The sequence below is a fragment of the Cynara cardunculus genome (genome assembly GCF_001531365.2).
Source record: "Cynara cardunculus var. scolymus isolate 2C chromosome LG 5, CcrdV1, whole genome shotgun sequence".
Lineage (NCBI taxonomy): Eukaryota > Viridiplantae > Streptophyta > Magnoliopsida > Asterales > Asteraceae > Cynara > Cynara cardunculus.
In genome coordinates, this window is record NC_037532.1 from 1,170,858 (window position 1) to 1,186,503 (window position 15,646).

Here is a 15,646-nt window from a genome sequence, read left to right on the forward strand (position 1 = left end):
GATTAAAAGAATTTCATGATATAGTGCAAAATGAAATATAATTGTTTGATAATTATTCACAATGAAATTAGGGCGCTTAATGGTTAAAGGAGACACAGGATACAAAATCATTTAAAGAGTTTTAGAACCATTAAGAAACGGATTTTTTTGCCAAATAAGATGCACCTCTTAACAATTCAAAGACTGCCTATTAATAAAACTATTAAGAGATAAACAAACAATCTCATAGAAAGGTAATTTACAATTTTGTTTTAATCATGAGTCCATGACATGAAATTGTGAGTGATGCCATTAGATAAAATCTATAAAATTGTAAAATCTAAAGTAAAAAGTGTAAAAACACAAAGGCTAAAAAAATGAAAAAAATTTCTTGAAAGAAAACGCACGTCATAGCGTGAGTCATGCCTTATAAAAACGCTATTAGGCCTTATCATAACGATAAAGACTCATCTTATGACGTATCACGTCATGCCACGCCTTTTTGAACACATACGCTAATAGCCTTGGCTTGAAGCTCGTAGAAGGTTCATATTATTTGACTATGCTTTCTTCAAGAGTAATGAACTTTTTTAACCATTGTAGTTGATTTTCCCTTGTAAGATCACTAGTTTTATGGTAAAAACTACCAAATAAACATTATAGTTTGCAATATCCTCCTACTTGCTCACACTCCTTAGGGGATTCTCACAAAAATAGCTGCTCTACTCTTTAAAGCAGAGTCGGGATTGTGTAACCCCCCTCCCCTCTTTAAAGTAGGATTTCCAAGGTACGTTTAGTTGGTTTTTGAACGCTACTTATTCGCTTGCTTTATGCTAATGCTAAGCCTGCTCGGAGTGGTCGTAAAATAAAAACAATGGTGCAAGACATCAAATAAACGGATAGTGAATTTGAAAATTCAAGAACTACCCAATGGTCAATGGCCATGCAGCACCCACGTTACAGGCAGATCCTTACCTCCCAGGAGGTCAAGGGTTTGAGTCTCGTCAAATGTGAGAAATGTGTATGTGTGTGTTTTTTGCGTATATAAATATACTTAAAGAATGTGAGAACTCATGTTTTATTATCAGAACCAACAAGTGAAGACTTACTCGGGAAGCTTTGCAAGTGATTTGAATGCAGGTTGCAGCCACCATCGCATTGCCGCCAAAACTGCTTGAATTTGAGCAAGAGGGCTCTGCAAATGATACATATACATATACGCATACATAGGCGAAGGATCGTGTGAGAAAAAAAAAGTTAAGATGAGAAGCATAAGAAAAGATCTGAACCATTGATCACTTATAATCTCATCCTACCCATGAATTACACTTTAAAAAGAAATTGATCCAGTGCACCTTATTAGTGTTGACATTCAATTAGAATTGATCCAATGGTGGAGATCTCTTCTTACGCTTCTCATCATAACTTCCCTTCTCACCGGTATCCAACCCTGTATGCATATACATATACATCCCTACATATACAGAGGCGAATGATCGTGTGAGAAGGAGAGTTAACATAAGAAGCGTAAGAAAGGATTTGGGCCCTTAGTCACTTTTAGTGTCAAACCCACCCATGAATCACGTTTGATACGAGCATTAATCTGGTGAATCCCCGTGCATCTCATCCTAATATGCATCCGAGGATAAAGATCCTTTCTTACGCTTCTCACCTTAACTCTCTCTCTCTCTCTCACTGAAACCCACACACACGCACGCGTGCACACACGCACATGTAGCAATCAATAATGGACACTCCTTGATGTGAAAAATGAAGACATCATCGAATGAACCCTGCAAAATCTTTCTAACAAGGTTGATGTTCAGAAGTCATGTTGCCATCCCAAAGACACAAACGCTTACAAAGCCATCTCAAAGCTACAACTAATGCTACTTACATCGAAGAAAAAGGTTCCAAATTTCTTTTTTTGGCTTTCAAGCTCACCCCGACTAAAGAGATCTAGTAAAAAACCAAACGGAACAAGCCAAAGCCAATCAGAGTTTTCATATTCTAGCTAAAAGTTATTGTGGACAAGACAGGACAGTACTGGACCGGCAAGAATACATACATACACACACACACACAGAGGTCGTTCCATTTACAAACCCAACCATTGGTACAAACCATACAAACCAATCTCAACCGTCCATCTAGTCTAATGAATATTTGGTTCAATGAATATCTCGGTAGTTTCCTAATATAAAGCGTTGATCATAATAAATAAACTCTAATGATCGTCCATGATATCCAGATCATAAGAAAAAGCCCTTATCATTTCCATAAATATCTCATTAATTGATTTGTATGGTTTCTATTAACGGTTGGGTTTGTAAATGAAACCACCTCTCTCTCTCTCTCTCTCTCTCTATATATATATATATATATATACACACACACACACATATATATATATGGGCAGCTCATCTTATAGACAAGTTGATATAGCCTATTTGTTAACCAAAATGAGTTGGCCGAAATGAATAGGCTAAGGCTGTTCAAAATACTGCCAGTTTCATTAAGACGCTATGAATACTCAGATGATATGTTCAGTCATAAAATAGMAGAAATGCAATACGTGAAAGGTACAAAATAAAGGATGTGACTGTTTTCCAACCTCAAAAAACTAAAGAAAAATAACTTTCTTTAAACTCAACACAGAATGTCAACATTCTGTGTCCCAACACTGCAACAACAAAATAACCAGACAGACATATATATATATATATATATATATATATATAGGTCAGGGGAAAACTGCAAAATAATGAAAAATTGAGGAACACTGTAGTAACCATTCATACGGACGTTATGCGCATACAAGTAACTTGTAAGCAATTTGTCCGGTATGCGCATGTGCATAACATGCACACATGTCACATGCATAAAAACCAAGAAACAACTTCAATTACTTGTATGCACATGCACATACCATCCAGATGAATGGTTACCAGGGCTTCGTCAATTTTTCTTTTTTTGTATATGAAATTAATCAAGTACCTGAGGTGAGCGGCATGTGGAATCATATATTCAAAGGTGATGAAAGTGAAGAACAAGCCACAGCATTTTGCATTCCGGCACTCAGTATAGAACGCTGATTCATTGCATACTATACTTGCAGTAGCTACGAAAAGATTTGACTTCAAAGGCACATTATAATGGGTTTAAATGGTGACTGGCATAAAGGCAAGAATGAAGATAACACAACAAACCCATGAAAGAAACATAAATCATTTGAGCAAAAAGTTAATTACCGTCAACCGCGACTGGCCCACACGAAACCCGCCTCCTAGAAACCACACATGAGGAGGCATTCCAGACCCTGACTCAGCGCCTGAGGCTAACGGAGGGGTTCAAGCCCGTCTCCCACAAGATTCAAACTTGAACCTGTTGTGTATTTGATCAAAGTCATTCCGCCCTTTTACACGCCCGAAGGCAAAAACATACAGAATTATCCAACTCAGATGATCCAGAAAAGCCGACCACCAAGTACAAGAAATAAAGATTAAATTTTGGAAGGAGATAAAAGAATATTTCTTGAATATACTTCTAAAAGAGACTACACTATGAATGATGCTCTAGAGGGAAGAATCAATAAATTGAAGGAGTTCCAGTTTTGCACGATTACAGATTACAATGACACATAATTAACCAAGTATTACAAGTGTGAGGGTTTTGATCCCATGGATTGACTACGTATGGGATGGAACGGGATGTGTGGTCAATTACTTATCCCGAGCCACCCCATCATAGCTTAACGGCAGAAACTTCTATGTGTTTAGATTACGTGCAGCCTTTCATGCCTTACCATCTGATCAAAGAGGTTTGTTTTGTTTGTTGTCTCTTTTGAGTTGAACTTTCAATTTTTTACCGCCTAACTGGTATCCATTCATCATATTTATCGCAGCTTGTGCATCAGCTGGGGAGTCATAACTGACAAAGCCTGAAAAACCGGGGACTATTTAGAAGCGAAAATATTGGAAAATGTCCAAAATAGCCAATCGGGTCTCCCTTCTTCACTTTATAGGCACCTTTTCAAGAAATTGACTGGAATCGCCGGAAATTACATAAGCAGCGCTTATGCAACTTGAGTAACCCACTTTATAAATAAAATTATCAGAAAATTTTGATTATGCAGGTGATGAAGGATCGTATGAGAATATGAGTTAAGATGAGAAGCGTAAGAAGGGATTTGAACCCTTGATCACTTTTAATCTCACCCCCAGCCCATGAATTGCACTTACCACGGGAATTGATCTGGTGGATCTCGGTGCACCGCATTAGTGTTAATCTTCAATTAGGATTAATCTAAGGGTGGAGATCCCTTCTCATCTCACCCTTCTCACCATAACTTCTATTCTCACTAGGACCCAACACTTATGCAGGTTGTAAAAGTGCTACTTGCGTAATGTCTAGGTGGCATAATCTCTGGCTATTTCAATCGCAAGGTTGGAAATGTGGCTATAAAGTGAAGAGAGGAAACCTGATTGGCTATTTTGGACAATTTCTCATAAACATTGCATAATTGAATTGATGATTATAGCAGGAAGTGGAGTTCATACCAAAGCATTTGCTAACACCAGTTGCTTTGTCGACAAAAACCTTAGCACTCAAGACCCTTCCAAATCCCTTAAAGGCATTTGCAAGCTCTTCATCACCGAATTCTTGAGGAATATGGTAGATAAACAGATTGGCACCAGGTGGACCTGTAAAAGAAGCTAACCGTTTTAATTTATGTATACAAGAATAACAAAAAGGAAAATATGTAACTTGTCCCACATGGATAGAGAATTAGATTTTTGAGATCTTTATAAAAGCTTAAAGTTGTGGGCTACCAATAACTTCCACCATAGTTTTAAGTTGATTTGAAGGTTAGTGGGTGCTTTGGGCCATGGGACTTTGCAAATTTTAAAGTGAAAAACTATAACATCCCCTGGCCAACAGTACAAGATATTGTCTGTTTTATCCACACCTTGAGTAACGGTTTTAAAACACGTCTAATAGAAGAGGTATCCAATCCTTTATATGGCAACATTTGTTCTCCTCCCCAACCGATGTGGGATTTCACAATCCACCCCTCAGGCAGTCCAGCGTCCTTGCTGGCACACCATTCCAGTTCTCGGCTTTGTTACCATTTGTAACAACACCCAATTCAACCGTACCAGATATTGTCCGCTTTATCTCCACTTGGTCTCACGGTTTTAAAACGCGTCCAATAGGAGATATCTAATCTCTTATAAGACAGCATTTGTTCCCCTCCCCAACCGATGTAGGATCTCACAATCCACCCTCCTCAGGCTGCCCAGCAAGCACACGAGTCTGGTTCCTGGCTCCAATAATTTGTAACATCCCCAAGCCAACTGTACCAGATATTATCCGTTTTATCCGCACTTGGACTCACGATTTTAGAACACGTTTGATACCTTATAAGGAAAACTTGTTCCCCTCCCCAACAAAGCCATTCTTTAGCATGTTAAATGTGTGATTATGAAGAGGGCCCGCAAAATTTTAGGGCCCAATTTTCCATTGTTTAGCACCTTTCATCAATAAGCTCAGTGCCTCTCTAAATTCGTTTAGTAGACAAAAGTAATATGCCTCATCATCACTTCTGTAATTTGTATATATTTATCTTTGTTCTCTCATTTTGTAGGGTAATCAAAAGCTTTTAGGTGTAACAGGGACTCCAAAAATATTGGAACTTCCCTGCTCCCCAACCGATGTGGGATTTCACAAAAACGCAAACAAAGACTCAAGCTAGGTCGACTAAGATAAAAGATCTTCAACCTTCAACCTGATCACCAGGACTTGCAGAGATGCTAGAGGATGTTGCAGCGAGGTTATTCGCAATTGGTGGTGGTACAGGACTAGGAGGACCACTTAAAGGCTGGTTACTCATCATCCCCCCAGTGTACGCCAAAGGATATTGAGCTCCAGGAACAGCTGGATAAGTATAACCAGCCGGAGGAACTGCATAATTTCGTGGAGTCCCTCCTTGGTTTGCATGTGGAATCACATTAGGGAACGAAGGTTGATTCTGCCCTGGGGGAATGCGATACTGCATGAGCCCATAACTTCCAGCGGCCTACATGCAAAAGCAACTTTTACTCCTTCAGTTTCAAGTGCAGAACAGAAAGAAAAAGAAGATATCGTAATTTTATTTTTTTGGAGATGCAGGGGCAGACCCACATGGATAGATACGGTGGCACGGGCCATCACTTCATGGGTCCGTCGTAAGGGGGAAAAATTACATTTCAAAAGGGTGGCACCGTATTGTTTTGTTGGATGTCACCGTATTGTTTTTGGAACTCAAATATTAACACAAGACTTTAATGGCTAAGATGGCAAATGCTCCTACCCTTGTAGAAAAGACCCACGTTTGAGTCCCACAGTTATCAAATTTGTTGTTTTTTAGCTTAAATTTTGGTGTTTTTTATATACCTCGTGTTCTTTAAAATATGTGTAGACCAGACTCGAACATGGGTCTTTTCAATGCAAGAACAAGAAACCAACAGATCCATACTAATATTGGGAAGAAAAAAAAGTAGATATCTTTTTGTAGTCAAATTTTTCCACCACTTCAAAATTTTCTGGGTCCGCCTCTAAGCAAAGATTTTGGCCATATTGTTACAACAAAACAGTAATACACCTGATAGAACAAACCTGGTATCCATAACCATTATATGGTGAAATGTAGCCCATTGGCAGAGCTCCGAATAAAGAAGGATGTTGTGTGGGGTCAGCATTTGCCAAACTTGAAGCCAGTGATTGGGCTTTCTGAGCCTTCCGAGCTAACCTTTCCTTTTCAGTGTCTGCCCATTTGACCACCAAAGGGACCGGTGAACCCTAGTAAGGAAAGAATCACAAAGTTACATATGACCTAAACTAAGTAACTTGGACAATGAGAATAGAACGTTCAACTATTTGCAAGCAAAAACAGGGAAATGGAGTAAAACAACAGAGACAAATTGGCACACAAATCAATAACAGGAACTTTAACTTGCCAAAGATAAAGTCTGAAGCATGATTCACCCAGAAGGTATATAAGCTCAAGAACAGAGTGGGTAGTCAATTCAAGCCACATAACACCATAAAGGATTCCCCAAGTCAATCTAATCTTAACTTAGTGTCTAGAGGTGTCCTCTGGCCTCTGGCCTTGGGTCTCAAAACCAATTGACAATAAAAGAAGGAGAAATTTACAGAAATAGCCAATCTGCCAAAGGGGTTTCACCTTTTAGCCATTTTCAGACCTCATTTCACTTTGTAGCCAATCCTTACGCGAAAGGCTTACACATATGCGTTAAGAATTGGTTTTAGGCAACAAAAAAAAAAAGAAGTAGAATCCTTACGTGGAAAGTGGTATTCTGCGTAAGGATTGGCTAAAAACTGAATTGAGGTCTGAAAATGGCTATAAACTGAAAAGAACTTGGGAGACTGGCTAGTTCTATAAATTTCTCTAAAAGGAGTCATCTCAGGATCATTTATGTTCATAAAATTATTAAAATTCATCCAACTTGAGACAAGAACTCAAGCCCCTGGATTTGAAACCGTTAAGGCTTACTTTTTATCAAAAAAAGAAAACGTTAAAGCCTAGGTGTACATTTGCACAATAGCCAAGCATTTGGGACATTAGTCATAAATAGTTTACTCATTACTGTGAGTGTGTGTTATCTGTTTTGGTACCATTAATAATCCTTTTGCTTCCATTCTCAAAACCAAATGGCCATTAAGAAGTCACCCCTAGATCATACATGTTGATAAGTTAACGAACATCAATAATGAAGTCATCCTTAGATCATATATGGTAACTAAACCTCCCATGTACTTTTCATGCAAAAGTTCATTTATCAAATTGAATATAACCAACCTCCATCTTGTGCTTGCCATTAAGTCCCTCTATTGCTGCAACTGCTTGTTCTTTTGTCTCATACTTCACAAAAGCACAACCTGCCACCACATGAATAGAACATAAAGAAACCTACACGTAAGTTATTCAATTCATACTTCGCAGGATCTAACCAATTGGCATGAGAAAATACTGTGCTGCACCTTTGCTTGTCTGTTGAGAACCTCTTAAAATTTGCAAGTCTTTTAGGGTTCCAAATTGAGAAAATAATTCTGAAACTTCGCCCTCAGAAACATTCTTTGGAAGCATACCAATGAAAAGTTTGTGTTCTTGAACAAACAACAAGGAACCAATTAAAGCTAATCAGACAAAATTAAGTGAACCTTCGTATTAAATAATGACAAATTGAGTGGATATGAAACACACAAACAGTAATCCGCAATACAATAATATAGCATGCCACACCTAGCCTTTCCAACTCGCCATCGGCGTATTTCACTTGCAATGGACAAGATGCCTGATGCACAACAGAGGATATATATTGTTATATCACAAAAGGTGAACCATGAGCTAAATTCAAGACAAATGAAATTCCCAACTCATTTCCAGATGTGGTTAATGATATTGGTGGGTCCCTGGTTTAAGGTTTATAGAAATATACAAGGGTTTTGGCTAAGATTATAGTTCACGAGATCAGTAAGAGAGTGCAAGCAAGCAAATGTCTCTTTATATCTTAAAGATCCTAAGACTTTGTATTGACAAGAGTACTTTCATGCATAACAGTAGAAGCACTACGACATGTGAATCCTGTATATTTATAATATATAAAGCGACATTCTTAAGTAGAAAATCACAAGTTTAGCATTTCCATTGAAAACAACAATCAAATATACCCAATAGCCACCATTCACTCCAACTGCCCATCAAAGGATGGAGCCTGTATGTGAGTGATCTCTTGGTTTCCCGTTAAGCTGCAGGCAGAATAATCAACACGTATAGCCAATTAAACATTTACACATCACTTACACTAAACCCTGTTTAATTTTGACAGAATAGCACATCAATGGAAATAAATACAAGCACAAACACTCTTCTAAACATGCATTTAATTCATTAGCAACTCAAAACCATGAACAAATGATTTTTAAGTCTATCTTTTTGCTATATAAACACACATTAAAACTTTATACTACTTACAGCCTGATGTTTGATTAGTTAACCACAAGGGTTGTGGCGTAGTGTTGAGGTCCTGGGGGTGTGATGGAATATCCCATCTGCCCAGGGTTCAATTCCAGGCTTACACTACAATTGTGGTCACTTGGTTTATCAGGAGTCAGGACTGATTACTTGCTGTCATAATTTGTCGGAATTGATCAAGGCATAGCCTGGGACACCCTTCCAAGAAACACCTTAATTAGTCTAGTAACAAGAGCACATAAACACAAGGATACCCATGTGGGTGCAGCACATCCAACACAAGCAAAAAAAAAAAAAGCTATGCCCACAAATTTGCACTTGGAACACCACATGTGATTTCCATGTTTACATCATTTTGCTCAATAGTCATCGAATATAGTTTAGATTAAGAAACAATTATCTCATTAGAATTCCATTTCATTTGAATATTTCTCTAACTACTGTTACTCCCTCTACTCCATAAGAAGCATAACAATTCATCCTATATGTAAATCGATATAAGTATTCGACTGTTAGTCAAATGACAAACAAGGGAACTTGTATGACATTAACTGTTGGATTTTAAGTTAAAATGAATCTTGAAAGCAACCCAGTTCTCCAATTAATCTGCAACTATGACATTGAGAAAAATAAATAGGTAATTTAGCCTTTCAGAAAAAAAGAGAAACCTCAGGGTCATCCCAAATTGAAGATAATTGCAATTTTCATGAGAAAGTAAGTTCTAATTCAATGTAGATGCAGACTAGCACCGCATCGTTCTTATCGAACTTTTTAGGAATCAAATGAATCTTCACAATGCAATAATTTCCAACTTTGTAATAAGCTATTAAAATTAAAATTGAGTTGAAGAAAGGAAACGAAGAAGATCTGAAGAGATAATCACCCCAGGCAGTGTTCTCTTATTGTGACACGCATCCACAGCCTTGTCTGCTTCCTCCCTGGATGGACATATAACAAAACAACAACCTGATAACAACAAGCAAATTTTGGTATAAACAACGAATTTCCAATTGCAACAACCCAAATCTCCATATATATCGAAATATGTGAGAAATTTAGAAAAATTATATAAAATTAAAACGCGAATCACGCATTGTGATCCGGAAGTAACGTTGATGAAATTCGAAAAATGGAGATGAATTTGGGAAGAGAGAGAGAGAGGGGGGATAGTGAAAAATTTAACCTCGAGAGGCTCGCGTAGCCTTGTCTTTGATGATGTTGACTTCGTCTACAAGAGCAAATTCTTCGAACATTGCTGAAAGTTGTGATTCCGTCATATGCTTCGGAACTTGACCAACGAATAGCTTCACGCTATCGTCGCTGTGTTTTCGCGGTTTCTGACCTTCCGCCATCAATGCCGTATCTCTCTCTCTCCTCCCTCTCTCCGTCTCTGAGTGATCTCTCTCTGACTCTCTCTCTCTCCCACTCTCTCCCACTTTCTCTCTCTAGACTTGAGTCCTCATTAGTTGGATTCCTGTTTGAGAAAAAAGAGAGCTTTTCTAGGAAACAATATTTCAATGTGATCCCTCAACTATTCATAAATATCCCTTTTACCCCTCAACCATTTCCTATATAAAAATGATCAAACTTTAAAATATTGAAAACAAAAATTCATTCAACTCCTAACAGTTTTACTGGATTACAGTATTGATTATATCATCAAGATATTAATTTCATTTAATAAAATATTATTTTTCTCTTTAAATATTTATTTTTAAAGTTTTCTATTGGTGAAAATATATCAAATAATATTTCTCTCTGTAATTATTTTTAGAGTTTTCTCTAGATTTGGATATTTTTACATTCTTTTTTCTACTTTCTCAGTTTTGGAGAATCTATCAGAGCAAAAATAACATTCATAAATCCTTGTTTTCTCTATTTTGAAGAATTTGTTGGAGATGCTCTGAGATGTGTATACGAAAGTGTAACATCTCGCTTAAGAAATTCCCAAATCAATTTTATAAAATCTTCAATAAAATATAATTTATTGATTATTATGACCAAAATTGATCATAATTATTCTAAAAGTTTTGTCAAAGCAATCGGGGCCAAGGATGGAAAATATGAAAATGTTGCTGAATCGACTAAGTCTGGAGGAAGACCAGAGGCGATGAATTGGTCCAGAGGCAGGCGATGGACCAGAGGCTGCTGAAATAGCTAAGTCTGGAAGAAGACCAGAGGCGATAAATTGGTCCAGAGGCAGGCGATGGACCAGAGGCTGATGAAATGACTAAGTCTGGAAGAAGATCATAGGCGATGAATTGGTCCAGAGGCTGATGAAATGACTAAGTCTGGAAGAAGATCATAGGCGATGAATCGGTCCAGAGGCAGGCGATGGACCAAAGGCAGACGATGGACTAGAGGCTGCTGAAATGACTAAGTCTGAAAGAAGACCATAGGCGATGAATTGGTCCATAAGCGATAAAAATGGACCAGAGGCGATGAATTGGTCTAGAGGCGATGAAAATGGACCAGAGGCGATGAAAATGGACCAACCCTTTGAAACACACATATCTGGGCATAACATTAATTAACCTCAAATTATGGGATATTAATTTTATAGAAATATTCGTTCTATTTTAGTGATAAAACCACCCGAAACATAATTCCAAACCGGATATAACGGATTTTTACTTACAACCTGAATTAAGTAGCAAAAGAATACGAAACATATTTACAACCGAAACAAAACTATATATAAGCTACACTTACTACAACTATGAGATACGGTAATAAACTACTATTTACCAAAAGCAAGATCGAAATCTTCAAGTTCCCCGATAAATCTTCGAGTCAGACAACRGGTTCTTTCTTTTTATCCGTCTTCTTTCCTGAGAGAGGTTGCCACTTAAATTGTAAGCCAACGCTTAGTGAGTTAAATAGTTAAGTATTACATATCAATATCGCACATGTTTATAAATATACATAATAAACTCTTATCAATAAAAGAGTTCAATACATCATCCAGATGCAAACCGAGACTTAGAGGAAACCGAGTGAACAATTATGTACCGGATGCTAAGATCATAGGATTCCATATTCAAATCACCATAGTATATCATACCCTTGATGCTCAATACAACAAGGAGACAGGATCAACACCCAAATATATTCAGCAACGTTAGAATACCAATAAATATCAAGAACCAAGAGATTGAATCAGTATACATAACGAAGACAGTCCATCACCCCGTCCTTCACCTCCCGGGCTCATGCCAAAGTCCGAGTCATAATCATACATTACGGGAAACCTCGCACTGGTCGCCTTCCTCTACCGGGTATGTGCCAAGGTTCCCTACTCATTGTTCTTCCTCCTTTTCGAGCAATGAGTATTCACAACCGCAGAAAGTCACCCGTCCAACCCGGTATCTTGACTTCACCATAAACTTCCGGCGTGCCACACGAAGTAGTACCCGTACTATGGCGTACAATTCAAGGAACAAAACAGCGAGTCTGGATCCGAAAAGCAAATCGATGTACCGAGATAGTAATATGGAATCGACTCAGGAGACGGAATCAAGGACAAATAAAGATCGTGTGACTCCATTCAAGACCAAAAACATTCATACGAAAATATATATATTCAAATCAATATGTAACGATTAACTATATAACTCACCGGGTAAACCGTATATACCGAAAAGCTCCGAATTGAGCTTACAAAGCAAGTCCAATCTACCACACTTAGATTGCTTCCAAAGTATCAAAATATATCTTAATTACCCCCTGAAGTAAATGTACAAAATCTCATAAGCAATCAATATAAGAAACTCATGATTTACACATACCCTATTTGAACATTTTACTTAGATTTCTATGTACAACTGCTGCATGCAGAACTGTTTTTCCCATTTTAAGCTCGAATTCATGTTTGATCATAAAAATAAGAAATAAAGTAGACTCAACTATCTAACTAAGGAAATTGGTCTCACCTCGTTTGGATTTTTCTACGATTTTATACAGTTTTTTAAAGTCTGCACACTTTCAATGCATTCTTAAGTTGAAATTCTCATTTTCATACATTTTTCTCAAACCATTTCGATTCCAAACTATTCCAACTTATAAATTTCAACTTAATATAACCTATTTGACATAAATAACAAAAATCCAACCTTTATTTTATCATTCATATTATCTCCCAAATCATTGACTTGATCAAGTCAAAGTTCATATGATGAACTTGCTTAAATCTTGATAATCTTTTGAATCTAATGACCATTTCAAGCCAAAAACACTAAAATGCACTCATTTTATACACTTAAGATCAAACCCATATGAAACCCTAACTCTATCTCAACATACAATCCATATAACAAGAATGTCAACCAAGAACAAGTGAAAAAAATAGATTATACCTTACTTGATGATCAAATCCTTCAAAGATCTTGTAGTTCTTCTTTGATTTGAGTTGAATCGAGCCTATGTGTGTGAAAATCGCACCTCTAGTGTGTGTGTGAGTTTTGGACTTAGATAACATGAAAAATAGGCCAAAAATCTAATTTATAATGCTAAAACTCGAGTTGGGCCGGGTTGGCCCGGCTAGGTACCCATTTTCATTATCAACACTTAAAATATTCATAACTTTTCGCTCGGACCTCCGTTTTCTATGAGGTTTTCGCCTACACGTTCATAAAGAGATAATCTATAACATCCAACAAAAAATATTCCAGAAAAAATCTCCCAAAAAAATTCGTTTTACGTATCTATTTGACGTGATATTTTCCAAATCCTCTAATATATTCTTAAGAAATATAATTCTAAAGCTTCAAACCTAAACTCCCACTAAATCATGTGTTCTTTTTAACCCAATAATTAAATATACTTAGCAAATAACTTGGGCATATTAGAAATTGGATGTTACAGAAAGTCGATATAGCTAACACACAGTATTCATCTTTGGTAAGACTTGAATCAATGACCTCCAAAGGACCTAATATGGGTATGGTTTTGTGGCCAGCCTGGGTTCAGTCAAAGCTTGATTTATGAAGGTCATGAGATGTAATATATGAGAAGATGGAAATCAGTCAGTCTATCTTATTGACCCGACATGGTATTATTAAGAAAAACGAGGAAGCATAACCAAGTTGAAATGATAAATATCAACCCCTTTGTACTTTCACAAAAGCAAATAGTTGTCTTATAAAAAAATAGACGAAGCAAGATCGTCTCTGATTAATCCCGATAAACCTAGAAAAAACTTATGAATTATAATCAAACTCCCTCAATCCGTTATCAGGGGATAATAACCGGACCTTTGAACGAAAATGTTACATTTATAAAAACCAAAAATAAATATTGTTTACTCTTTTCGAACCAATAAAATAATATAAAAAATGGACAAATTGTATGAAAAAATAACGTACTTTAACTTAATTCCTCTTTTGGGTAACGTACTTTCAAAACTTTCATTTTGGTATCTAAGATATAAAGTTGTAAACATTTAAGTACTCGGGTAACCGGTTGAAACATTAACCGGTTACCATGCTGACGTGACGAGTGATGGATGAAATTGGGTTGAATAGCAAATAATACTGATTTGGATATCACATCACTCGCGACATTAACATGGTAATCAGTTAATACTTCAACCAGTTACTCGGGTACTTAAATGTTTAAAACTTTACATCTTATATACCAAAATGAAAATTTTGAAAGTACGTTACCTAAAATAAAAATCAAGTTAAAATACATTACTTTTTTCATGCAATTTGTCATAAGAAAATCCAAATAAATTTTAAAGAGTTGCACGGAATTATAAAAACTATGCATAAATTGGGTTTGAAACCACGTTTTTAAAAGGAAAGAGCGAGACATGAATTTTCATTTATAAACTAGTTTTGTAAGCAAATAAAACGTGTAAGTTGTGTTTACAATCTATACCTATCACTTACAACCTTTTATATAAWTTTTTTTTATTTAAAAACATAAAAAAAACAGTTTTTTTATTAACCTGTATATCTAATATGTTATGCKAGCCGACTAATCTCAGAATAACCATCTATTTTGCAGGTGACCTGGAGTCACCGTATTTGAATCTCCGTGACCACAAGAAGATTTTGATATTAGGAAAAAACAAAACGAATTAGAATTTTATGCAACTTAAGGTGATAATGAAATAGAACTTATTGTACATGGACCAAAAATGTCATTTTAAAAATATGCAAGGGGGAAAATGATACTTTTCCAATTAATTAACGTTGTACAACTGCCACCTGAGTTTTCGATTATTTACGAGGATGCCATTGACGACGGTTGTTTGGTTTAACCGTAAAAACAAGTTGGTGTTGTGAACATGGATCGACCAACCGACGGCGTTATGTAGTTAAAGCATCCTCGCTTCCAACGTATTTTTCGATTTTTTTAATATATAGAATATAATTTTTAAGACAAAATTAKAATTATTTTTTATTTTAATAATATTAATTTCAATTTTATCAAAATATTTTATATATTTAATAAGATATTTTTTTTCTTAAACATTTAACTTTATAAGTCTGTTGTTGGTGAAAATGTAAYAAAATTATTATTTATCTCTCAGAGCATCTCTAACAGTTATATTATTTTATAAATTTTGGAGATTTGAAGAAAAAAAAATGTTCTAACAGCTATGTTAAACTCTCATCTGGAAAA

At 36.3% G+C, this 15,646-nt stretch overlaps 1 protein-coding gene across 1 annotated transcript; it reads right to left on the bottom strand.

Moving 5' to 3' along the window:
* Positions 1-3,506: 3,506 nt before the first annotated feature.
* Positions 3,507-10,434, bottom strand: LOC112513117 (RNA-binding protein BRN1-like). The gene is made up of 9 exons (XM_025119264.1): positions 10,200-10,434; positions 9,900-9,982; positions 8,285-8,336; positions 8,023-8,148; positions 7,841-7,920; positions 6,637-6,819; positions 5,761-6,058; positions 4,539-4,682; positions 3,507-3,919 (listed from the first exon to the last, which is right to left on the bottom strand). Exons 1-9 carry the CDS (start codon positions 10,366-10,368, stop codon positions 3,792-3,794), a joined length of 1,263 nt encoding a protein of 420 aa, XP_024975032.1. The 5' UTR covers positions 10,369-10,434; the 3' UTR covers positions 3,507-3,791.
* Positions 10,435-15,646: the final 5,212 nt, after the last annotated feature.